Source organism: Mobula birostris, chromosome 7, assembly GCF_030028105.1.
Source record: "Mobula birostris isolate sMobBir1 chromosome 7, sMobBir1.hap1, whole genome shotgun sequence".
NCBI classification, from domain to species: Eukaryota; Metazoa; Chordata; class Chondrichthyes; order Myliobatiformes; family Myliobatidae; genus Mobula; species Mobula birostris.
In genome coordinates this window covers 34,919,554-34,946,861 of record NC_092376.1, presented here as the reverse complement: position 1 = coordinate 34,946,861, position 27,308 = coordinate 34,919,554, and the positions used below count along the sequence as shown (strand labels likewise).

Genomic DNA, 27,308 nt, shown 5'->3' with positions numbered 1-27,308 from the left:
ATCCAAAACAATTTTAGCTGGCAATGGTTTAGGGAATAATTGTGACTCATTGTTAGTCAAGCAGTTCTGTCAACTCACTTGAACTATTGGAACTGATGAATAAAACATTCAAAAGTATCCCAAGCAATGCCTTGAACCCACTGAACTGCACCAGTTTCATCCTGTTGTGAACCACAAACAAAAATACTGCAACTGATTCAAGCTGCATCTTAATTTGCGCTAATTTCCAGTAACTCAAATCGCTGTGCTCGCTTATTTCAGTGACTCCTAGTCCAACAACATAGTTTAAAATACTCATTCACCTTTTCAAGTCTCTTCAATTCTTTGACCCACCCCACCTCCGTGACCTCATCAAATTTTATAATCCTGGGACAACTTGGCTGCTCTAATTCCAGCCCATTTGCTTTTGATTTTTATTACTCCAAGGTTTTGCACACAAGATAGTTTTCAAGTTCTTTAGTTTTCTTTCTTGAACCTTTCAATCTCCCCTGTCTTCATTAATATTCTTCTCAAAAACATAAAGAGAGCTGCCAACACGTGGCCTGGAGTCAATACAACCTGATAAATGTCCTGTGATGTTTTACTATGATGGAGACTCTAAATAAACATGTTGACATTTGTTCTGGGCAGATTAAGTAATTCTGATTCAGGTATAGTAATTAATACAGTTGTTAATTCTGAGGATTAACTTATTTTCTGTAGTTGTAGTGATTTACTGAATTAATGCACTGATCCTGTTTTACTCTAAGAAATTTTAAGCACGCAAGTTCAAGTGATGTGATTCCTTGACTTTATCACAGTTTTTTTTAAACCATCAGTTATTTTACACACTCAACTATATCAATGTGTAAAAGCTTACTTTTTCATCTACAGCACTCATTTATTTTCACTTTAACTGTTCCGAGTACACAAACATTTAAAAGCTGTATTGTACAATTATATACATCAAAGTTAAGTAAATTACACACTTAAATCTGGCACACGTTCATCACAAAAGATTTCTTAAGGAAAATCAATTTAGCTTCTTGATGCCTATGCACATCATTAACAGTGAACTAGCCACATATATGTTGCTAGTTATTCCACTCACTTTGCGATGAGCCCACAGGAGACATGGCAGGTGGTGAGAGCATGTTGACTTGATCCACTGAATGCTTTCGAGACAGATTAGCACTTTTGGTAGTGGGAGGAGGGGGAGTTGTGGACTTCAGATGGCCACTTGGTTGCAATGCACCAAAGACATTTCCTAAAATAAAGAGCACAAATATATTTCAGTCCAACAGAAAAAGGAACTCGCACTTAAATCTGGGCAAAATATTGCATCTAATTTTCCATTCCCCATTTTCACTTCTGGTCTTCTCTTGGGCTTCCTTTTTTTTTAAAAAAAGATCAACTAAAGCATTCTTTCCTCTATGAGAAAATAAAACAGATGGATCAATTTCCTGGCCTTTAATTCTCTGTTTAGATTTGTTAAAAGATGGGCACAAAGGAAATTTAATGAACAGAAATACGCTATTTGATCTAATAAATCTGTTTTATCTTTACCCTCCCATTTACTTCCACATTCTTGCTTACTGGGATGGCGGGACTCTCATATGTTGAAAGATTGGAGCGACTGGGCTTGTATACTCTGGAATTTAGAAGGCTGAGAGGGGATCTTATTGAAACGTATAAGATTATTAAGGGATTGGACATGCTGCAGGCAGGAAGCATGTTCCCGCTGATGGGTGAGTTTAGAACCAGAGGCCACAGTTGAAGAACTAGGGGTAGGCCATTTAGAACGGAGTTGAGGAAAAACTTTTTCACCCAGAGAGTGGTGGATATGTGGAATGCTCTGCCCCAGAAGGCTGTGGAGGCCAAGTCTCTGGATGCTTTCAAAAAAGAAATGGATAGAGCTCTTAAAGACAGCGGAATCAAAGGTTATGGGGATAAGGCAGGAACTGGATACTGATAGTGGATGATCAGCCATGATCACAGCGAGTGGCGGTGCTGGCTCGAAGGGCCGAATGGCCTACTGCTGCACCTATTGTCTATTGTCAAACTCTCTCTCCTTTGCCATAATACACATCTCAAAAATTTGTCAACCCAATACAGCCAGACTACACAAACTATGTGGTTAATTTTGAAGTCAGTCCTTTAAAGTTGGGGATATTTTGTTTAACTTTTATAACATGATTGAGTGACAGAGCAGACTCAATGGGCCACATGGCCCACTTCTGCTCCTATACCTTACGGTCCTATGCTCTAACTCAAGGACAGAACAATACTGATCCTTGGAGATGTACTGCTAATGCACTAGCCTGACAAGACATACAGTGCCTTGGAAAAGTATTCACTCCTTTGTTCACATAAATGAGTATTACAACCAGGGATTCTGATCAATTTAACTGAGAATTTTTATTTGTGAATCACATGGTCCTTTTTTCACAGTAAAGCCCAAAAAAACAGGGAAAATTATAAAACATGAGAAACTAAAAATTTAAAAACAGAAATGTTGGTTTAGAAATATTCATCCCACTTTGATCAGTACTTAGTTGAACCACCTCTCAACTATTACAGCCATTAGTCTTTTTGGATATGTCTCTATTAGCAAGATATGCCCCTTCCTCCTAGCAAAATTGCTCAAGCTGTGCCAAGTTAGTTGGGGAGTGGCAGTGGATAGCGGTCTTGCCAGAGATGTTCAATTGGGTTAAGATCTGAACTCTGACTGGGCCACTCAAGAACATTAATTTTCTTCATCTGAAGCCATTCCATGGTTGCTCTGGCAGTGTACTTTAGGTCATTATCCTGCTAAAAGACGATCTTCCTCCCAGTTTAAGCTTTCTAGCAGAGGCTAGCAAGTTTTAACCAGGATATCTCTGTATTTAGCAGCATTCATCTTCTCATCAATCCTGACCAGATTTCTAGTCCCTGCTGCTGAAAAGCATCTCATAATATGAAGCTACCTCCCCCATGCTCAACAGTAAGGATGGTGTTACCTGGCTGATGTACAGTATTAGATTTACGCCATACATACCAGTTACAGTTGAGGCCAAAAAGTTCCACTTTAGACTCATCTGACCACAAGACCTTCTTCCACACCTTTACGCTATCTTCTAAGTGATGCTTTGCAAAGTCTTTTTGGGCAAGGATATGCTTTTTTTGACACGTGTCACTGTCTCAAAACAATTTTTTCCAGATGCAATTGCTTCATGTGGATACGGGTGCAATGAGGAAACATGAGTATGAAGTTGGTATTCAATTGAAGTACTTACCTGAAGAACCTGCACCGGAGCCACTAGGGAGTTTTATGGGTGGAGGTCTGTGCTTTACGCCCTTTCCCAGTATAGAAGACTGGACGGATCCAGAAATTTCTTCAGATTGCTACAAAACATAAAAGATATGGCTAATCAGAAAGTGTAATTGATATAGAATATATATAATCAACATTTTTTTTAAATGGTAAATTTTTCCACAAAAAGAGTAGTTAGTATCTGGAACAAGCTGCTAGAGGAAGTGGTAGAGGCAGGAACAACAAAAACATTTAAGAGGTATTTAGACAGTCACTTGAACAAGGCACAAAAGGACACTGATTAATGCAGGCAAGTGCGATCAGTCTAGACACAGTGGCCAAAGAGCCTATTTCTATGCTGTACAAATCTATGACTATGAGAACTCGGAAAAAAATGTTAAAAAAAAGAGAAATGGGGGAAGGGCAGAGAGAACAAAAGGGAAAATTCATGATAGGACAAAGACCAGAAAGACAAATGATGATGATATTAGACAAAACATGCTAATAAAAATATCTCCCATAGATCCAGAGGATTTGAGAAGTCTCAAACATCAGAAGAGAATATGAAAAAATTAGTGTGGGAAATGTGAATGCAGTATTGCTCATAAAGTTGGAACTTCTACACCAAACTTCAATAATATTTATTTTATGGAATACTTCCCTTCAGTCCACAAGGGTGCCCCTGAGTTTCCAGATGTTTGTCATTTTAATTCTGATCCTATTTCTGACATCTCTTTCCTTGGCCTCCTACAGCATTAAACTCAAGGACAGCACCTCTTCTAAACTGGCATATTATACTCTTAGTACTCAACACTTGAGCCTATTCAAAGGAAAGGTCATTGACCAAAAATATTAACTCTTTTTCTCTCACCACAGATTCTGCCTAACCTGCTGAGTATTTCTTGCATTTTTTGCTTTAATTATTGAAAAATGCAGCCTTATTGTACTATTAGTTTCTACCAACGTGTACATATTAACATGTGGAACAATATCAGACTTGTACATTGTTTGGGCTAAAAGAAATCTACTTCCTCTGATTATCAATTGTTTTATTTTATTGATCAGATTATGATTTTAATACATTAAGTTATCAATTTACCCTTCAGATATGAAAATAGTGGTTCTTAAATTGGTAAAAGCATTTGTTATTGATTGCGATTACTAAGACCACCAGTGGTATTATATGGGAGACTGATACTTTTTGTTCAGCTTCTTTGCAATATAGATCCTGAGTGTACTAACGACCAGAAAGTGACCACTCTGAGATTCAGTCTGTCTGTCTAGTACCATAGCCGATGCGGACTCTGGTGACCATGGTTTTCCATATAGATCTATCCCTTGTTTTTTTGGATGACTTCCACTTCCTCGATGTGTAGCCACCAAGCTAGGCTTTTGATGTACATAAGCCGAGGTCTTCCTCTAGGTTTACTCCCCTCAATCTTTCCAGAGTATGAGTTTTTCTAGTTCATCTTTCCACATGATGTGTCCTAGGAGTTTGAGTTGTCTTTCTCTTATTGTTGGTTTAATGATCTAACTGCTTGGGCTCTTCTGAGAACTTCTTCATTTGATGTATGTGTGGTCCATGATATTTTTAACATTCTCCTGTAGAACCATAATTCAGCTGCTTCTAGTCTCTTTTCCATCGCTGGGGAAATGGTCCAGCATTCACTTCCATAAGTCAGGATAGAATAAACGTAGCACTGCTGTATTCTGTTTTTAGTGTACATGCTCATCCTTCTGTCTGTTAATATGGTCTTCATTTTTTGGAAAGCTTCTTTCGCCATCGCTATTCTGTATTTGATATCTGTGTCACACCTGCCATTACTTGTTATTAGGCTGCCAAGATAGTTGAATTTGTTGACTTGTTTGATGATTGTATTTCCGATCTTGATCACACATTGTGAGATTCAGTACTTAAAATAATAAATTACATTAATGAAATCATCTGAATTGTGATTTCTTCAATATCTTAAAGCAATACAATCCACCATCTGATACAGTGGGGACACATGTGCAATGGGTTATGAAAATGGAGAAATTTAACAAGTAATTCTGAATACCAATCTAATACTTAACAAGTAAAAAATACTACACCCACCTCAATTTCTTTCCCAGGAGACAAGTGACTCTGACTCACTGAGCCAGCTGAACTATGGGAAATCTTCACTGGACATTTGGTATCCTGCTGCAAAACCTCAAAATACTGCTTTACAAACCTGCAGTTCAACAAGATGCATTTTAAAACAGTAAATCCTTATGGAAAACAGTAAGTATAGAAAGTGGAGAAGAAAACCAAGGGCACTCACCTGTCAGCTTCTGCTTTTGTACCTATAGGGAACCTGGTGTACAAAACAACAATTTACAATTGAAATTCAGGAGATCAGTAGAAGCTGCAGACCTAAATGATCTATATTTGAACATGTATGAGGTTCAATGTACACTTAAAATGCAGTGGATTAAAGCTTTGTTAAAACACTTATCCAAAGCCATATTCTAGTTTAGTGCTGTGATGTAGACGTTCAAATCCAATTATAAACTGATGGCCCATATGCCAGGTCATGTGAACTTAAAACCTATAGATCTTTGACAATGATTAAAGTTAGAACACTGGCAAACATTCTTTCCTCAACTAACAAGCAAAAAAAAAAACGAGACAGTCTTTCATAACTTAATACAAGTGGGGCAAATTACATTTCAGAAGTAAACCATTAACCACAAAATGTTTCGTTAAACAAATTGTTTTTCCCCTTTTTTATATCAATTAAATTTGCAAATATCAAGTACTTAGGTGAAGTTTGTACCATCAGAATCAAATTTCATATCACTGGCATATGTGGTGACATTTTTTGTTTTGCAGCAATACAGTGCAATAGCTAAAAAACTAAAAATTACAATAAGAATATATTAATAAATTAAATAAGTAGAGCAAAGAGCACAAAAAAAGTGGAAAAATACTGCTGGAAATTTATTGTGAATTCATGAGCTCTACCAAATTTCTGAACAAAATACTGCACTTCTCAACAGGAAAATTTAATAACGCAAACAGGAGGAAACCTGCAGATGCTGGAAATTCAAGCAACAAACATCAAAGTTGCTGGTGAACACAGCACACCAGGCAGCATCTCTAGGAAGAGGTACAGCCGAGACTCTTCGTCAAGACTAACTGAAAGAAGAATAAGCACATCTTTCCCTCTCCCCTTCTCTCTGCTTTCCGCAGGGATCGCTCCCTTCGCGACTCCCTTGTCCATTCGCTTCCCCCCCCATCCCTCCCCACTGATCTCCCTCCTGGCACTTATCCTTGTAAGCAGAACAAGTGCTACACATGCCCTTACACTTCCTCCCTTACCACCATTCAGGGCCCCAGACAGTCCTTCCAGGTGAGGCGACACTTCACCTGTGAGTCGGCTGGGGTGATGTACTGTGTCCGGTGCTCCCGATGTGGCCTTCTATATATTGGCGAGACCCGACGCAGAGTGGGAGATCGTTTCGCTGAACACCTACGCTCTGTCCACCAGAGAAAGCAGGATCTCCCAGTGGCCACACATTTTAATTCCACGTCCCATTCCCATTCTGATATGTCTATCCACGGCCTCCTCTACTGTAAAGATGAAGCCACACTCAGGTTGGAGGAATAACACCTTATATTCCGTCTGGGTAGCCTCCAACCTGATGGCATGAACATTGACTTCTCAAACTTCCACTAATGCCCCACCTCTCCCTCGTACCCCATCCGTTATTTATTTATATACACACATTCTTTTTCTTTCTCTCTCTCCTTTTTCTCCCTCTGTCCCTCTCACTATATCCCTTGCCCATCCTCTGGGTCCCCCCCCCCACCTTTTCTTTCTCCCTAGGCCTCCCGTCCCATGATCCTCTCATATCCCTTTTGCCAATTAAATGTCCAGCTCTTGGCTCCATCCCTCCCCATCCTGTCTTCTCCTATCATTTTGGATCTCCCCCTCCCCCTTTCAAATCTCTTACTAGCTCTTCTTTCAGTTAGTCCTGACGAAGGGTCTCTGCCCGAAACGTCGACTGTACCTCTTCCTAGAGATGCTGCCTGGCCTGTTGCATTCACCAGCAACTTTGATGTGTGTTGCAGCAAAATTTAACAACTATTTTGAACATTTAAAAAAATTTATTATTCTGTACCTATAGCCTCCTTGCTTAAATTAAATTGTCATTTGAATGTAATATGGCAATATTCATTTATTTACAACTCCTTCTTGTAACATTATGTGGAATATTCTTTGGTCATGACTGAATTACACTTCCTAAAACCTAAACTACACTGCAAAGGCTGAAAGACCGATGTGGAAAAGTGCTTCAAAAGCCCAAGGAATGGGAGTGTTTTAGAGTGCAGCAAAGGATCACTGTAACAATGATAAAGAAAAGGAAATCAGGATATGAGATGCATATTTTCAAATAAGGTGATATATATCAAGAATGAAAATCTAGTTACAAGTCAGGATGGTGATGGAGGCAGTGTTAATATCACACTCTTGCTGCTCCTGTCTTTTCAGTGAGACTGCATTCTATTGGGCAGTGTTGGGGAAGCAGGAAAAGTAGGGAAGTAGGAAATATAAATATACTACAATAATTGACCAGTGAGTTTGCAAAGCGAACAGAGTGAGGCAGAAAAAAGGCTGCCGCACCAACATGGACAACGTACCCAAGGAGAAGACTATCATTCAGTCCCACTGTAACCAACACCATGCACTGCTAGTTCTGAAAGCAATTAACAACAATAGCAAGAGAGGCAAGGTAATTGAGTAGCTAACCATATTTGTGTGCACTTCTGAGCATTTTGCTGCATTCACTGTATACCTTCCTGCGTAGTATTTGCATTACTTAACCACAGACAGGAGATGTAAAGAGATAGCATCCCAACCTTATGTTACATTCTCATACACATACACTGCACAAAACCTAAGAGCAAAGTAATTGCTTGACATGATCTTACTCATTACTGACATCAAGCTAATACTTGGTCCTTGCTATGGATAGTAGCAATCTAATGTATTTTTCTTTTAGCATTTTTACTAAATGACACGATAATCCATAACGTTTTATTTTGAGAATGGACTTAATCTCCTCCCAAATTGCTCCCTAACCCTCAATCGACAAAAATATGTATTTCAGATTTCTGGAGAGCATGTCCATCTAAAATAGCAGGAACGTAGACTTGTTAACTTCAGAATTAGCTCTATTTGTCATACCTCTCATACCCAATTAACTACAAATATGCCAGGTGATTAAACTTGCTTTTCTCTTTCCCTTGTGGATTATATTTAATTTTTATACTCAATAAGTGAATATAATCTCTTCCTAATTGTAGGATGCAGAACACTTGTTCCTACACATCCTCCTTCACCACAATCCAAGAATGTAAATAGCCCTTCCAGGTGAGGCAAAGATTCATCTGCACCTACTGCAAGCTCATCAACTGCATTCTGTACTCTCAATGTGGCCTCCTCTACATTAGCAAGACCAAGTGAAGACTAAGCATCTGGCTTGCAGAGCAGCTGTGCTCCATTCACAATGGCCACCCCGAACTCCTGGTTGCATGCCATTTAAATGCTCCTTGCTATTGCCACACCAACCTGTACATCCTTGGTCTTCACCACTGCAAAGGTGAGGGTCAATGCAAAAACGATTGTCTAAGCCTTATAGTTTGCTCAGATAGTCTACAACTGAATGATATAAAAACTGCATTTCAGATAACCCTTACCGCTTTCTAATCCCCTCCTGCCCTCCTATTCTTGTTCCCTTTCCCATAATCCTCACACCTCTGTCTCATGACCTTTCACCAGTTTCATACCCTTGCCTTCCTGAATTCATCCACTTACTCTCTATGCACCACCCATCATATCCCCTGCCCCATCTTGTTCCATCAGTCCTTCATCCCTCCTCAATGGTCGCCTTCATCACTTTCCTTACTTATCAGATTCCAGCACTGGTAGCCTTTGTCCCCACTTATCACCTTGTCTCCACCCTTCACCCTTACATTCCCCACCCTCAGCTGGCTCCTTATATATCCTCTTCAGATCCTGCCCATCATTACCTCCTAATTTCACCCTTACTCCAACTGGTTCCATCTATCCATCACCGTTCATCCCTCTTCACTCTATTACCTTCTGGCATCTGTCTGACCTCTTCCTGTCTCACCGTTACATTCACCATGTTCTCGCTCCACTCTGTCTTGCTGCAGGGACTTAACACAAAACATCAACAATTCTTATTCTACTCCCCCCCACCCCCCCCGCCAAACAGATGCTGCTCAACCCCCTGCATTCTCCAGCAGTTTTTTTGTTCCAGATTCCAGCATCTGCAGTGTTTTAAATCTCCCAGAGCCAGCAGACCCAACATCACCAACTTTCTATTGTTTGCACGAGGAAAGAGCCTGTGGCAAATAGTCAAAAACAGCAGAATGGATACAGGGAAGTGAAGGTGCAGCAAAAGTTTACTGGATGTGGAATCCAGAGAAAGAAAGCTTAGCGATTCAAGAATAGGGAAAAGTGGAAGTTATAAGATGGAGGAGGTACAGAAGGCACGGTCAGGAGGAAAGGGGAAGGAATGTCAAGCATGCCTTGGATATCCATAACTAAGAAAGCTATTGAAAGAAACAATGAGTAAATTTGTGAACACTTACAGGATAATTTTGGTCAGAGACATCTCTTTCTCAATCCTCAGATTTTTAAAACATTATATAGCATTTCCATTCCTTTTAGCTTGATTTTATTGAAACAGTAAATCAGTGTCATCCACAGCCAGTTTTTACACTGAACTTTGTTATTACTGTTGAATTTTGAAAAGCATTCAAAATGTCTGGGAGATGTACACCCAGTTTCCATGTCTAGTAAATCCAGCACCAACCTAGATTGTAAGGTAAAATGTCCCAGCCAAGCTCTGAGCAACGTTATCTCTGGGATACAGAAACTGACAAATGTTGTATTACTATCTTGGAGGTGAGATAACTCAAAACATGAGGAGGAGAAATAACTCAAAACATGAATAAAAGGATATTAAATTTCAGCCCTTCTGTGTTCAACTTCTTACATCAAGTACCAATAAACTTTAAGTAATTCTACAGAAGTTTATATGATTTAATTTCATTGTTTGATTGATAAAAAAGTAAATTTGACCAAATGCTTTCCATATAATTATTCAGTCTTTAAACATTAATTTTGGGGTAACTGTTTTGAACATAGGGCAGGAAGTTTCATTTCAAAACATTTATCTTGCATTCACACGACTTCCACTTTCAATCCTCTACCTATTCATTTCTACTTACGGGATGTGAGTAACCACATGTTTGTTCTCTTCCTCTGGTTTGGAGTCCTTCATCATTTGTATCTTACCATAAAACAGGGGGTCATCTGGTGATTGGTAAATTGTTAATTTGGATGCATGAGCTTGATCTGCCCCTTCCCATTCAAAAATGTACTCATCATTTGTTTCCTGAAAGAATTCAATAATTATACATAAATATCTTAATGACTTCATTAAATAGATTTTTAAAATCAGATACATATACAAATTTTACCTGTAAATCTCTTGCACTTCTACCAACATCTAAAACAGTAGAATGCCAGAGATTCAACATCCTTGGGTCTTTGGCGGTACCAGATTGGCAGTTTCTGGGCTATGGATTTTATTCCTATTAATACCCCCAATCAGCTCAACTTATTTTATTCTTAAATGTTACACAAAAGTATAACAAACTTTCTAGTTAACCTGATGAATGTGTAAAGAAAGTACAGTAAATAGGGAGCTGTTGAGGTTGAATAGGGAGTGTCAGAAATGGGACATGGCAAGTTTAAATCAGTGTGGGAAATAGAAACCCCGCGAGTTTAAAATGAGATATATTCTCTCTCCACTCTTGGTCCTGTTGCGTAGTCTTGACCCAAAACACCAAACAATTCCTTTTCCTTTTTTCTCTCTCTCACAAACGCTGCTGGACCTGCTGAGTTCTTCTAGCAGTATGATTCTTGCTCCAGGTTCCAGTATTCGCCACCTATTATGTCTCTATTTTACCAAATGTTTCCTTAATCCCATATTAGATGTCTATAATACTTCATTTTCAAGATTTTGATAAATATTTTTAATTTATTGGTTTACTGAAAGGAAACACATTTAGGGAGCAACTGGGATAAAATTTTCTTTCAAAGAAAAAAACATCATATTTTGATCACGATTCCAATGTGTCTTTAGAACAGTCACCCAATTAATCTACTATTACTCATGCAGATTTCTCCTGCTGTTGAGTCATTTGCTTTTATCTTAACTGTTATCTTGTTTAATCTCTCCACCTTCCACAACTCTACTCCACAGGAATGGCTATCCTTCCAAAAATGACACCTGACCCAACGTTATACAAGCTTGAAGCCAGTCATACTGCACAGACTTTATAATTCAAAGTAATTCCAGAATCCCAACAATTTAAGTATCCACAACAATACCATTTGTCCAGAGATGCACATAACCACGTTTATCATGCTATTCCTAAACTGGTTACAAGTTGTAATACAATGCTTACTATCCTTGAGAGCTTATTTTTAAAAATATGCTTCATAATTTCTAAACCTCCTTTTGTGGTATCTTGATATTACTAAGCTGATTTAAAAGCAATTAAATCCATTTAATTTCTGTGTTACTTCAGTATTTCAACCTCCCATGTGAGAAGGGTCAGTGGAGTAAGTTTTGTTGCTGTTCTAAATTACCATCATTATAAGAACACACAAAACTGGTTTGCAAATTCTCCATTACTCCTTTAACAGTCACACACTTCCCTTCTTCACTAATTCTTTCGGCTTATAGTTGATTATCGCTGACACTCTTAAACATACTGTTTGGGGGCACCAGAAACATTCAACATGAGTACAGTAACTAAAAGCACTCAAACATTTGGTTGGGATGTTCAAAGCATAAAGAGCTCATTAAATTGATGCACAGCAGCTCAGAGTTCTGAAAGCAAGACCTACCTACACTTCAAAATAAAATAGAATTCTTAATAATTTAACCCCTCAAATGTAACAAATACCTATTTTTTCATTTTTAAAAGATTTATCATACTATTTTAACTAGTACTTCAATAACTATGTGTGAGGGAAAAAAATCACATTTGAAGTCAGTCACTCAAGCTTTTTCTAGCTTGTTCAAACTTGTTCCCGGTTAATATGCCAGATAAACAAGTTTAAACACTACTAAACACATTATACAATAACTTAGCAAATTAAAACCAAAATAAACATTACAGTACATTTATCCCAGTATTAAGGCCAAATTCCAAATTCCTCTTGCTTAGCAAACTTAATTGTCTATTATACTCAGTGAGAACTTGCAGAAAAGTAATATCATAACCGATCATAATATCTAGTCAGCACAGCATATCCTTCCAAATATGATAATGCTGTATAAGAAAAATCTGCAGTATTAATTTGATATAATTTTAGAAGTCTTTTCTTTAAGTCTCTGGGAAAAAAAAAGACCCCTAACATAGCTTTCCAAATTATTTATTCCAAAAATTAAGAGAAAGATAATTCAGTGTGGGAAAAGGGCTATTGAGAGACAGAAAGGATATAAACCTTATCAGGAACAGAAAATTTTCTGCAATATTTATTTTATTCTATTTTATTTTATCACCAACAAGATTAATTAGAAAGCCAAGACATTAGATGATCTTGAAATGATAAAACTATACTTGGAATGACATGGGGAGAAACAATTAATAAGCAAATCAACGTCAAAGCAGAGCTATGGTTGGATGGATTGCTTGCTTACATTTTCAAAGAACTAATAGAGCTAAAAGACACCTTGTCGCATATATTTAGTACAACAGTGGTACAAATGTACAGCGTCAGAGGTTGGTACATATCTAATATATTTAAAAGAGGCAGTCAGCTAAGTATCAGTTATGAAAGAAATAATGGAAACCTACCAAAGATGAAAACGGAAGAAACATCTAGAATCCAAAAATATAATGAACAGTCAACACAGAATTCAAAAGGAGAGAAAAATTCACTTGCTTGACCAACCTCAGCAAACTCTTTGAAATCCTAACAGAAAGTGTAGACAAAGGTATTGCACCATAAACAATGCTAGATTCCTGAAAGAACAATGATGAATCACTACTTTTTAAAGACCAATAGGGAGAAAACAAAATCACACGGAACACAGTTCCAACAGCAGAATGGAGAGCTAGCTGGCCAGCACACAGAAAGCAAAACTGATTATATTAATAATTTATGTTTTGAAATGAAAAGTTCATTTCTTAATATAGACCACATGAAATTTGGAGGATTTATCATTGATAAAGTGAAATGCAGCAATTTGCAAGGCTTTAATTCGTAAAACAGGGGCATAATTGACAAATTAATTTAACTTTAATGAAAGGTAGAATGAATCAGGTCAAATGTTACTTGTAAAATAAAAATAAATGGAAAAGTAGGAGTCCTAATGCAACAAATACAACATTGCACCAAAGTCAGTGAGACTATAATAAAAAAAATCCAAGTAATTATGGTTTGTTTTTAGAACAAATTGAAAAAATGAAAAAAAGCTACATATACTCCTACTGAAACAACTTGAGAGAATTATGCACAAGACTAGTAATCTAGCAATAAGTTTTACTTTGAACTTTGATCATTATTTCAGATTAATATGATGACTGGTTTCCCTTTCCTCAGGTGCTGCTTGACTGGCTGAGCGCTTCCAGCATTTATGTTTTTGTTTCAGAATCTAGCAGTTTGAATTGTTTCCTCAATTAAATTACTTAAAAGGATATTGAGCACTTGAAAAGAAGCTGCCAGCGATGGTGGTGGAGGCGGATACGATAGGGTCTTTTAAGAGACTCCTTGGTAGGTACATGGAGCTTAGAAAAATAGAGGGCTCTGGATAACCCTAGGTAATTTCTAAGGTAAGGACATGTTCAGCACAGCTTTGTGGGCCGAAGGGCCTGTATTGTGCTGTAGGTTTTCCATGTTCTATGTTCTAAGCTGAAAAGATTTAAAAGCTTGATACCATAAATTGAAAGGTATCAATGATGGATGGAGTCACTTTTCTCCTGACCTGGCCAAGGTCTTTCATATTAACAGAGGATTTAGAACAGTACACAGTAGTGTAGACAGAGTAGGTATTATTTCTACATGTGGAAAGGAATAAAATTTGAAGCCATCTGTATCAGGTTATCACCAATAAATAGGTAATGTGGAAGAAACCCAGACTAGCAAGAAAGTGGAACCTGCCAGTTGTAACCAAGGTATTTAAGGGAAAGTCAGGAAAAGGGAGAAGGGATAGGATTACATTTCAAAGGACAGAAGGGAATGAATGATTAAATGCTGGCAAGGACTGGGTAGGCTGAATGGTCCATTTCTGTGGGGTATAGTTGAAAGAAAAAGTTTGTTAACTCTGCAATTACCTGGATTTCTGCATTAATTACTCATAAAATGTGGTCTGATCTTCATCTAAGTCACAATAAAAAGCCAACACAAACTGCCTAAACTAATAATACACAAACAATTGTAATTCTCATCACTACTGAGTACACCATTTAAGCAATCAGTCTACCTTCAAAAAAGTATGTGAACCTCTGGGGTAATGCCTTCTGCAAAAGCTATTTGGAGTCAGGTGTTTCAATCAATGAGATGAGATTGGAGGTGTTTGTTGTAGAGGTGCCCTGCCCTACACAAAGTCAGGTCACTGACAGAACCTGCTCTTCTCCAGAAAGATCTGCTTATGTGCACCATGCTTTGATCAAAACAACTTTCAGAGGACCTTTGAAGAATTGTACAGATGCATGAGACTGGAAAAGGCTTTAAAAGCATCTTTAAAGAACTGAGTGTTCATCAGTCCACAGTAAGAGAAATTGTCTACAAATGGAGGAGACTCAGTACTGTTGCTACTCTCCCTAGGAGTGGGCATCTTGCAAAGATCACACCAACAGCACACGTGCAATGCTGAAGGAGGTGAAAAAGAACCCAAGGGTAACAGCAAAAGACCTGCAGAAACTTCTAAAACTTGCTAAAGTCTCTGTTCATGTGTTCGCTACAAGAAAAACACCGAACAAGAATGCTGTTCATGGAAGAACACCACTGTTCTCCAAAATATAAAAACATTTCTCACATCTCCAGTTCGCAAAAGACCACCTGGATGTGCCACAACACTTCTGGGACAATGTTCTGTGGACAGATGAGACAAAAGTTGAACTTTTGGCATAAATGCATACCACTGTTTGGAGGGAAAATGGCAATGTACACCAACACAACAACCTCATCCCAACTTATCATGGTAGAAGAAGCATCATGGCTTGGACCTACTTTGCTGCCTCAGGTTGCAATTGCTGAAGGAACAATGAATTCAAAATTGTATCAAGACATTTTACAGGAGAATGTCAAGGTAGCAGTCTGCCACCTGAAACTCAGTAGAAGTTGGATAATGCAACAAGACAATGATCCAAAACACAAGAAGAAATCAACAACAGAATGGTTTAAAAAGAAGAAAATTTGTGTTTTGGATGGTCAAGTCAGAGTTCAGACCTTAACCCAATTGAGATGCTGTGGCATGACCTGAAGAGGGCTGTTCATGCAAGGAATCCCAAAAATACTAATGATCTGAAACGATGGTCTAAAACTCCTCCTTGCCATTGTGCAAGTCTGATCAGCAGCTACAGGAAACATTTGGTGGAGGCTATTGCTACTAATGGAGGTTCAACCAGTTATTAAATACAAGGGTTCACATACTTTTTCCAGCCTTGACTGTGAATGATTAAACGATATGTTCAATAAAGATATGAAAAGTACAACTGTTTGTGTGTTATTAGTTTAGGCAAACTGTGTCTGTCTAATATTGTGACATAAATGAAGATCACATTTTATGAGTAATTAATGCTGAAAACTAGATAATTGCAAACAGTTCACAAACTTTTTCTTGCAACTGTATATTCTATACAAATTTATGCCTGAAGTTGCAGCTATTTCTGTTAGATGAACAAATGAAGCTTAGATTAAATAAAATGTCAAAATTTAGAGTCTAGAGTCCCATTCAATTATACAGACCGCTAATGTTGATCAAATATATCCTTCCGAAGAAATCACTTGCAAAACTGAACATTAGCAATCAACTAAATGGCAATCACATGTTTATAATTATTTGACATTTTTAATAACATTAATTGGCTACAAATTTGTAATTTCAGTTTTATTTCCATTAAATGGAATTAATATTTTTAAACTGATGATTTAAAATTATTTTGAAAATTTACTTTAAAAAACTAATATCTAAATTTGAAGCAAAACTTCACGATGCTCTAGTTTTCCAATGAAGTAAATTGCTGTAGTTAGAAGTGTACTTGGGAAGATCTGGTGTTTGAAAAGGTCCCACAATACATTTGAATGAAATAGTCAAAGAACTGTAGTACTTACATGGGGTGGCCAGATTGCTGCTTGCAGGTCATCAGATCTGATCAATTTTTCCACTTTTACATACTTTTCCACCTAGACAAGTGCAAATTTGATACTAAAATTAACAAATATATAAGTTTTTCACACTACAGTCCATTAGGGCAGCCACTTATTTGGGACAATTCTTAAAGAACAAAAATCAAAAATTCCAAAATTCCCTTTGTTTATTTGGGACACTATATTGCTTAATTAGGACAGGAAACTGTTGCCGAACAGTTTTTAAATAGTGTTAATTGTATGTGCTTGTGTTCAGAAAGCAGTGATTTTTGTCACTGATAAGTTTGCGAGAAATAAGCAGTAAGACAATTCAGAACTGTTTTGCTCACTGCATTTTCATGCATTCAGGCTTGGAGATACAGAAATAGAGGGAAAAAAGTGTATTGTAAAAAAAATACAAGAAACATGTATACAACCAGAAACAAAGTAGCTCCCTACAGAATTGATTTTCCAGTGATGTGTTTCTATTATTGATTGACACCTCAGGATCAAATACCTTTGATTTTTGTTGTCTTATAACATGAATCACCAGCTCTAAAACAGCTTCAATGAGATAAACTCGTAACAATACAGATCTGCAATTTTCATAATATCTTTGGAAAGATGAAAGAAAAGTAGTAACTTGCTTTGATTTTACTGAAGCTAAAACAGTCCAATTATCTATAATGAACAAACTCATGAAATAGCTCTTCACTGCCTCAAATGGCTGCTGTTTATTAAAACATAATGATTAATGCTAAAAAAAAGTTTCAATTATTTCTGAGAATTTTTGATAAAATATTACTGATATTCTATGAAGAACTAAAGACTTACATCAACTTCAGATGGCACTGTGAGCTGGCAAGGACTCTGCTTCCACATGTCAACACACTGCCACAAGAAGAGAGGAAATTATGTTAAAACTATATGCCAGTTGAAAGCAATAGCTGACAAGATTTATAGTTGGATAAATGAAAAGAAACATACATTTCCAGCTCTTGAAATTTTAAGATCAACAGGTAACACTGGCTTTCTTTCTTTTCTCTTTTGTAAATAATCAAACAACTTAAGATGAGGTGATGATGTGCATTGGGTTATCTCCTGCTGTTTGTTCAATGCTGGTCGGGAATACCGCTTCATATTCCTGTTGAAAATAGGCAAAATAGACTTGTAATATGACAAAAAGTTAACAACCAGCAAACAGGTTTCAAAGCAGAAGATAAATATAAATTCACCTTTTTGCATAATTCTATTTGGTAAGGGAGGCCGAATTAAAGTAGGCCATGGGAAGTATTTTGTTCCTCCATTTTAAGTAACAGGACATTAAATAGTTCTGTTTAAGTAGTAGAAATTGATATCCTGCACCTGGTTTCATTTAAATTATTTCCTTTTGGTGAAATGAGCCAGTCAAATCCAGGTTGCACTTTCACCGTGAATGGCAGGGCTCTGGGGAGTGTTGTGAACAGAGTACAAGTACATGGCTCACTGAAAGTGGTGTCATGGGTAGAAATAGTGCTGAAGGAGGCTTTTGACACAGAGCCCTTCATCAGGGCATTGAGTATAAAAGTTGGGAGGTCACAGTATGGTTGTACAGGGCACTGGTGAGGCTTCATTTGGGAGTATTGTGTTCAGTTTTGGTTGCCCTGCTTTAGAAAATATGTTATTAAACTGGAAAGATTTAGAAAGACTGAGTTATAGGGAGAAGCTTCACAGGCCAGGACTTTACTCCTTTAGAGTATAGGAGACTGACAGGTTTCCTTATAGAGGCGTATAAAATTATGAGGAGAATTGAGAGGCTGAATGCGCTCAGTCTTTCTGTTCCCCCCCACCATCATGTTGGGGAATCAAGAACAAGAAGGTATACGTTTAAGGTAAGAGGGGAAAGATTGAAAGACTTAAGAGGAACTTCAGAGACACAACTTTTTTTTGTTACATGAAGGGTGTAACAAAAGGACAGTTGCACAGGTAAATACACTGGAAAGGTTTAGAGGTTGTGGGTCAAACGCTTGGATAGAGCATCTTGGTCAGTAAGGGACAGTTGGGCAGAAGGGCCTGTTTCTATGATGTACTGTATAACTCTAAGTAATGCCTGGAGTTCATTCACCTTGCCTCTTTATTTTCCAGGTCGCAGGATAAAACTCAGTATAACACACATGGTTTGTTCAGAAACCAGAACCTTTAGAATATCGAGCTGTCTAGAAAGAATTTATCCATTTTCCTCATGACTACACTGGTTTCCTCCCACATTCCAAAGATGTACAGTTAGCGTTATTAAGTTGTGGGAGTGTTATATTGCACCAGAAGCACGACGACACTTGCAGGTACCCCCAGCACAATCCTTGCTAATTTGATTTGACATCAAATGATGCATTTCACTGTATGTTTTGAAGTTTTAATGTACACTGTAAATAAAGCTAATACATCAACTTCGATCCCAGAATAGTAACAGGTAATAATCTCAATCTCAAACATTGATTACTTCTGACAGGGTTCATTAGATTGGGTTCTTCCTTCCAAAGTTCAAATAATGGTATAACAAGGATGTCCTGAAATGTGCTGTAATAATTCCACAGCATTAATTAGCAGAAATAGAGCAGTTTGGGAACCAGTCGGAATATCAATACAAAACTTTACTCATTATTTCTCCAACACCCACCTTTTCATCGGTCTAGTGTTCATCTTTTGTTTGTTATAAAGAAGTTTATTGGTTGTGCATGTTACAGTGAAGGAAGGGTCTAGACAAAGTGGCTCTGCTGTATGAAGTACCAACTGACTTTCAAGGACAAGCTTGTCATCCTGCATCATGAAAAAGATTGACTTTAAAAAGCAAAATTGTATTGTTTTAAACCAAATAAATAACAGAGTAAATGTCATTTTTGGTAATCAAATGGTTGAACAGGCCACACACGGGCTTATAAGGTTCATGCTTTTTCTGTAGCTTTTTAAATACCAGAAAACGTTTGAAATTGTTCAGTAATTTCTCTTCCCATTACAATGACAATTTTTATTTATACAGCAATTCCAAAAGTAAAAATGACAAGATTGCCTACGCACAAATTAGCTTTTAGAGAGTCCCTTAAAACAGGAAGGAGCACAGAGCAAGATGTTTAGAGATAGCACACTACATCTTGGAGGTAGCTGAAGGTGTCAATGTGAAGTAATCAAAATTGAATTGGAGGTTTGCAAACATATAAGGTATGTGGTTTGAAGCTGGATTCAGTTCAAATAATATATAGTTGCAAGAAAAAGTTTGTGAACCTTTTGCAATTACCTGGTTTGCTGCATTACTCATAATATGTGGTCTGTTCTTTATGGAATAGTACTGTATTTTCCAATAATAGACAAACACAATCTCCCTAAACTAATAACACACAAACAACTGCACTTTTCATGCCTTTCAACACACTGATAATCATTCACAGCCCAGGCTGGAAAAAGTACATGAACCCTTCTATTTAATAACTGGTAGAATCTCCTTTAGCAGCAATAACCTCCACCAAACATTTCCTGCAGCTGTTGACTTGCAAAACAGCAAGGAGGAATTTTAGATCATTCCTCCAAACAAAATTGTTTCAGGTCATCAGTATTTCTGCGATATCTCGCATGAACAGCCCTCTTCAGGTCATGCCACAGCATCTCAATTGGGTTAAGGTCTGAGCTCTGACTTGGCCACTCCAAAATACAAAATTACTTCTTTTTTAAATCATTCTGTTATTGATTTACTCTCGTGTTTCAGATCATTGTCTTGTTGCATCATCCAACTTCTACTCAGCTTCACATGACGGACTGCTACCCTGACGTTTTCCTGTAAACGGTCTTAATACAATCTTGAATTCACTGTTCCCTCAATGACTGTAGGCTGTCCAGGCCCTGAGACAGGACAGCAAAGCAGCCCCAAACCATGATGCTCCTTCCACTATGCTTCACAGTTGAGATGAGGTTCACATACTTTTTTAAACTTAGACTGTGATTGTTTAAACGGTGTACTCAGTATTGACGAGCAGTCCAACTGTTTGTGTGTTATCAGTTTAGGCAGATTATGTTTGCCTATCATTGTGACTTAGATGAAGATCAGACCACATCTTATGAGTAATTAATGCAGTAAACCATGTAATTGCAAAGGGTTCACAAATGTTTTCTTGCAAATGTACAATAGCACTGTAAGACACAAGAGTTGCCACAGTGGAGAAAGGAAGCAAAGCAAGTGTTTTTGGTGGAAACCCATGACAATGGTTTTGGTTTGCTTACTAATAAACTGGAAGAAACTTCTGCTTAACCAGCAGTGGATGTCAACTTAGAGGTTTAGAGACAGTAAAATTCTTTGAAGTAGTGATGGTGTACATCAAGAAGGTGATGGACTGTCTTTGAAGGATGTTGCTGAGAACATGATGGAGATGAGAAATATGAGGGGCCAAAGATGGTTCTGCATCATAAAGATAGTGCAGAAGGAGGAAAATAAGGCATCAAGAATGACTGTCTAATACAACTGGATAGATCTGAAAGTAACCAGAAAAGTGCTGTATTGCCCAGCTGGATATGTTAGAGGAGAATGCAGTCAAAAACAACAAAGCTGCAAACTGATAGACTAAAAAGAATGAAGGGGCTGGGGGAATAATTAACCTTCATTACTGTAACAGATGACATCGTCTGTTTTGGTATTGAGTCAAAACTAAATCCAAACAATAGCTGTAGGAATGAAATATAGATCTTAGATTCACATAAAAAAATTTCCATTTATTAGATCTGCAATATTGTGCAATTTACCTGTGTCCATTTGTGGTTGTCACTCGTTATTGCATGAACATCACAAATTAAACTCTACAGAAAAATACAAAGTCATAACAATTAAAAGACAGGTTTCTATAACGGATGAACAAGGTAGGCTATTACATTCACAAGCATATTCAAAGCTGTAAATTATTTTACAAATTTTAACCTTCAGCTTTTTAAAAAGTATAATGTTCAAAACAATTAGACATCAGTACAGGAAATGTCACGATTTATCTTGCTAGGCTGAGGAGTTTCAGGACACAAAAACAAATTTAGTTACAGGTTTCCCCCGTTATCCGAAGGTAGAGCGTTCCTATGAAACGATTCATAAGCCGGAATGTCGTAAAGTGAATAAGCAATTACCATTTATTAATATGGAAAAAATTTTTGAGCGTTCCCAGACCAAACCCAAAAAATAACCTACAAAATCATGCCAAATAACATATAAAACCTAAAACAACAGTAACATATAGTAAAAGCAGGAATGATATGATAAATACACAGCCTATATAAAGTAGAAATACCTTTCTGCACTGTCTAGCACAGCGAAAATCTCACAGCAGCTCTCTCAGCAGAAACACGGTGCAAGCGCTCTCAGCAGAAACACTCTCTCCAGTAACCTTTAAGCAATGAAGCTGCCAAACCATACCAAATAACCCATAAAAATACACAGTCTATATAAAGTAGAAATAATGTATGTACAGTAGCCAAACTCACTATTGCCGTATTTATTGTTGATAGTTTGAAGCCTTTAAAATCGTTCACTGCTTCAGGACACAGTTTCCTCCAAACGCCACTTCTCATTGAGACTGTTAGCCTATCGACAGCATCTCCAATGTTGGCGATTGCCAATTTTATATTGTATTCTTTCCAGATCTCTCGCAAAGACGCTTCCGAGTTGCCCTCTCTGTCAATGGTACTTACAATAAAACGCATCACATTTTGCGTATAGTAAGGCTTAATTGTGGCTATTAGGCCTTGGTCGCACGGCTGCAGCAAAGATGTCGTATTCGGCGGTAAGAACGCAACACGAATGTTACCGCCATACTCGGTAATGCCAGGTGGATGAGCAGCACAATTATCGACAATCACAAGACACCTATTATCGAGGTTATTTTCCCTACAGTATTTTTCAACAAAAGGACTAACGTATCCACTCATGTACCCAGAAAAAAGCACTTGGGTATTCCAACCACTTGGATGTGAACGGTACACAATGGGAAATGTTTTCTTATCAACGCCTTTAAGTGCCCTCGGATTTTCTGAATGGTACACTAGTAGAGGCTGAAGGACAGCATCACCAGTGGCGTTAATAATAGGCATTAGGGTAAACCTGTCCTTCGATGCCTTGTGTCCCTTAGCCTGCTTTTCTTCTATCAAAATAAATGTCCTGCTCGGCAATTTTTTCCAATAAATTGCAGTTTCGTCACAGTTAAACAATTGCTTATATGAATAACCACCTTCTGTAATTATTTTCTTCAGTTCTGCTGGGAACTTTTCGGCAGCTTCAGTAGCAGCCGAAGCACTCTCTCCGGTAAACGTTAAACTATGAAGCTGCCCTCGCCTCAGAAACTGATCAAACCACCCATGACTACCTTTAAATTCCACTTTCGCAACACTTTCATCACCATCATCCAGTGCTTTCTGTTTCAGCTTATTAAAAAGGCTGACTGATTTCCCCTTAAGTATAAGAAAACTTAACGGAACACCATGCTTTGTACACCCATCAATCCACTCAAGCAATAGACTTTCCATTTTATCCATTATTGGATGCTGACTAAGAGAGACCACTTTGCTACGAGCAGAATCAACAGTAACATCGGCAGCTTTCAAAATTCTTTCTCTCTGCATACAAATAGTGCGAATGGTGGACGCAGGCAAGTTCAACGCGTGGACAATGTCCTTACTTCGTTCACCACGATCAAAATGCTTAATTATGTCTAGTTTTACACTAAGTGTAACACCCTTACGAGGTCTTTTAGGCTTTTCGGATACCTTAGAACTCATCTTGCTAACGGATACACAAAATAAATTGAGATAAAGCAGGTGTTTAAGCAATGGTGGCTAGAATGCAGTTCCGGGGGAGGAGCTTGGCTGTTCGGGCGCGCGCTGCCTTTTTTTGTAACAGTGAAAACACCTCCTGTTAGCGAAAACAGATAACTAATGTAGGTCTTTCGTGACAGCGCTGTGTCGTAAAGTGAACGTTCGGAAAACGGGGGCCACCTGTATCTGGAAAACAAAACAAGGAATGGTGGGTAAAGAAAGAGAGGGAAGCTAAAAAGGGCTTCAATCTCGATCATTCAATAGCCTTGACAGGAATGTCAATACATCATTTTTCTTGAGAATATGAGCCATCTAAGATGGGAGGGAGAAGGAGGAATGGTGAATATAAGGAAGGGAGAATGTAACTTCTAACAGCCACAATTTATTACCTGCATCGTGGGACGAAGTAGAACATGCCTACTTTGGTATGTAAGTGCTTTCATATGACCAGATTGTCGATAATCTCGTACTTCAGCTATGACGCATCCACAGTGAAAAATATTCACCTAAAAGGGAAACAAAACCTTCATGAAAATTTTAAGTTTATTGAGTTCCTGAAGTAATGCTGAATAACATTGAAATGAGTTTGCTCAATTCACCATTTAAATTAGATCCAGATCTCATAAAAGTTGAAACCCCTTTACACTACTAACAGTGAGGAAACCATCTGTGCAGAAATCAAACACAAACTCTCAGTGCTAAACATATGCAGAAAAACAGGAAAATCAAGAAGTTGGTTTTCCACTTGCCATGCTTCTCCAAAACTTATCTACATCAGCATCTTGCTAAGAGTACAGATTTCAGGTTTGAGAAACGGCCATTAAATAGCCTAAAAATATTAAGACGACTGCTGTATACAAGTTAAACAGATAGTTTTACTCAATGACTTTGATCAAAGTTTCACTGTCCTTTTATCCACTGATCAGTGTACTCAGGTGATTGGCTGAGGATCCACATCAACATACTCAGTGGCCACTTTATTAGACACACTGGCTTGTTAATGCAAATATCCAAGCACCCAATCATGTGACAGCAACTCAATGCATAACAGTATGGTCAAGAGATTCAGCTGTTATTCAGGCCAAACATCAGAATGGGTAAGAAATGTGACCCAAGTGATTTTGACCTTGGAATGATTGTTGGTGCCAGAAGGATGCTTTGAGTATCTCAGAAACTGCTGAGCTCCTGGGATTTTCACACACATTCTCAAGAAGTTACAGAGAATGGTGTGAAAAATAAACAAAAAAATCCAATGAGTGGCATTTCTGTGAGTAAAAACACCTTGTTAATGAGAGGTCAGAGGATAATGGCCAGACTGGTTCAAGGTGACAGTAACTCAAATAACCAGGTGTTATAATAATGGTGTGCAGAAGAGCATCTCTGAAAGCACAACACATCAAATCTTGAACTGGCTGGGCTAGAGCAGCAGAAGACCACACCGGGTTCCACGCTCTACCTAATAAAGCAGCCACTGAGTGAAGATTCAAATTTTAAACTTTTCTTTTCAATATCTTTATTAATTTTCTACATAGGAGAATACAGAGTTCAAGAAAAAAGAAATATATCAAGTACGTTATACTGAATCACACATACAAACTCCTTACTCTAGATGCATACAAATTCATTAATTCATAATATTGAAATATAGTAAATTTATTATATGGAAAAAAATCTAACCCACTACCAAGACTGAAGCTGATTAGTAAAGAAGAAAAAAGAAAAACATATATTATTAGCCATCATCTGTGCTTTAACGGCAAATCAAAGGTTTTGAAAATAGTTCAAAAAAGGTCCCCACAATGTTTGAAAGTCTTGATTAGCTTCAGAAATTGAACACCGAATCTTCTCTAAATTTAAACATGACATCACATCACGCAGCCATTGAACGTGAGTGGGCAGGACCACATCTTTCCATTTAAGCAAGAGCGCCCTCCTAGCCATAAGAGAAATAAAAGCCAAAATGTGCAAATCAGATTTCTCCAAAATAATATCCTTTCCTCCAACAATACCAAATAAAGCAGTCAAAGGATTAGGTTAAAAATTTACTTTAAAAAGTACCGAGAAGGTTTGAAATACTTCTTTCCAATATTTTTCAAGACTCGGGCATGTCCAAAACATATGAATGAGTGAAGCTTCTCCATTATTACATTTATCACAATAAGGAGATATATCCAAATAAAAGTGAGACAACTTATCCTTGGTCACGTGGGCCCTATGGACCACTTTAAACTGTAGGAGAGAGTGATGAGCGCATAACGATGAAGTGTTAACCAATTAAAAAATTTCATTCCAAATTTCCTCAGAAATTGAAGTCTGTAAGTCTAGTTCCCAAAGATTTTTAATTTTATCTAAAGGAACACTTCTCATTCCCAGCAACATATTATAAATATTAGATATAGATCCATTATAAAAAGGTTTCAAATTAAAAATTACATCTAGTAGATTATTATCAGGACTTTTAGGAAATGTACGTATTTGAGACCGTAAGAGTACCTTATTTGTAGGTATCGAAAACAGTGAGTTTTGGGTAAGCTATATTCGGCTGACGGTTGCTCAAACGAAAAGAGACTTCCCTCTAGAAACAAGTCCTGGAAGCATTTAATACCTAATCTATCCCATTCTTTAAAAGCCACATCTATCATAGAAGATTTTTAAAAATGGAACTTGAAAGAGAAAATCTCAACAAGTCGAAGTATTTTCGGAATTGTCCCCAAATTGTCGTAGTATGTTTAACTACCAAATTGTCAGTTAACTTACTCAGGGATAAAGGAAGTGAGGATCCAAGAAGAGAAATAATAGAAAATTTATTAACGGAGTTAGCTTCTAAAGAAACCCACATCAGCCGATCGTCATGATTAATGTAATATAACCAAAAAGTAAGATTACGTATATTAACTGCCCAATAATAAAACTTAAAGTCTGGTAAAGCTAGCCCTCCATTCTTTTTAGCTTTCTGAAGATGAATTTTGTTTAGTCTAGAATGCTTATTTTTCCATATATAGGATGATATAATAGAATCAAGAGAATCAAAAAAAGATTTAGGGACAAAACAGGTAATGCCTGAAAAAGATATATAAATTTAGGTAAAACATTCATTTTCATAGAATTAATTCGACCAATCAATGATAACGAAAGAGGCGACCAATTTGATAGTGTCCTTTTTACATAATTCAATAGGCTAAGAAAATTTTTTTACATAAGCACTTATAATTTTTAGTAGTTGTTATACCCAAGTAAGTAAATTGGTTTCATACAATTTTAAGAGGAAGGTTAGAATGAGTTGATATCCAATTATTCAAAGGAAAAAGTTCACTCTTATGTAAATTCAGTTTATAACCTGAGAACTGGCTAAAACAGGAGAATAAAGAAAGCGCATGGGATAACAAAGTCTCGACATTAGAAATAAAGAGCAATAGATATCAGCATAAAGTGAAACTTTGTGGATAGTGGCTCTCCTTAAAATACCAGTGATAGCATTAGATTTTCAACAAATTTTAAACTTTTGATGCCCCTTACTCATCAGTTTTAGCGTCAATGGCAGATTGCTTAGAGGATTAAATTTGTAAGATAATGAATACTAGACATCCAAGCAGACAAGTATCCAATGGAAATTCTTACAGTGGCCTGGCTCAGCCTCCCACAATTGCATAGAAAAACAGTTGATATTTACAAACTATTCTTGGTGCAAAATGATATACCCAAAAGTGTTACACTATTGAGTGATATCTAATTGAACTGAATGATATACTATGCCACAAATATTGATTCATAACCTTTCTACTGCTCTCTGC

The 27,308-nt window shown here is 37.3% G+C and overlaps 2 protein-coding genes across 10 annotated transcripts in view; one reads left to right on the top strand and one right to left on the bottom strand.

The window, feature by feature from the left end:
* The window catches only part of exosc8 (exosome component 8), a 54,325-nt gene extending 51,077 nt beyond the window's left edge, over positions 1-3,248 (top strand). The window contains exon 12 of the mRNA XM_072262890.1: positions 3,179-3,248. Within this exon, the coding sequence (XP_072118991.1) occupies positions 3,179-3,222 (44 nt within the window). The 3' untranslated portion in view covers positions 3,223-3,248. The remainder of the gene's footprint in view (positions 1-3,178) is intronic.
* Positions 1-27,308, bottom strand: part of supt20 (SPT20 homolog, SAGA complex component) — a 64,611-nt gene that overhangs the window by 26,224 nt on the left and 11,079 nt on the right. For all 9 annotated transcript variants that reach the window (XM_072262883.1, XM_072262875.1, XM_072262876.1 and 6 more), the window contains 11 exons: positions 23,907-24,023; positions 21,469-21,522; positions 19,361-19,500; positions 17,692-17,848; positions 17,539-17,595; positions 16,690-16,761; positions 10,563-10,729; positions 5,578-5,610; positions 5,370-5,487; positions 3,255-3,363; positions 1,091-1,246 (listed from right to left, as the gene is read on the bottom strand). In XM_072262883.1, coding sequence (XP_072118984.1) covers positions 1,091-1,246; positions 3,255-3,363; positions 5,370-5,487; positions 5,578-5,610; positions 10,563-10,729; positions 16,690-16,761; positions 17,539-17,595; positions 17,692-17,848; positions 19,361-19,500; positions 21,469-21,522; positions 23,907-24,023 — 1,180 coding nt within the window. The remainder of the gene's footprint in view (positions 1-1,090; positions 1,247-3,254; positions 3,364-5,369; positions 5,488-5,577; positions 5,611-10,562; positions 10,730-16,689; positions 16,762-17,538; positions 17,596-17,691; positions 17,849-19,360; positions 19,501-21,468; positions 21,523-23,906; positions 24,024-27,308) is intronic.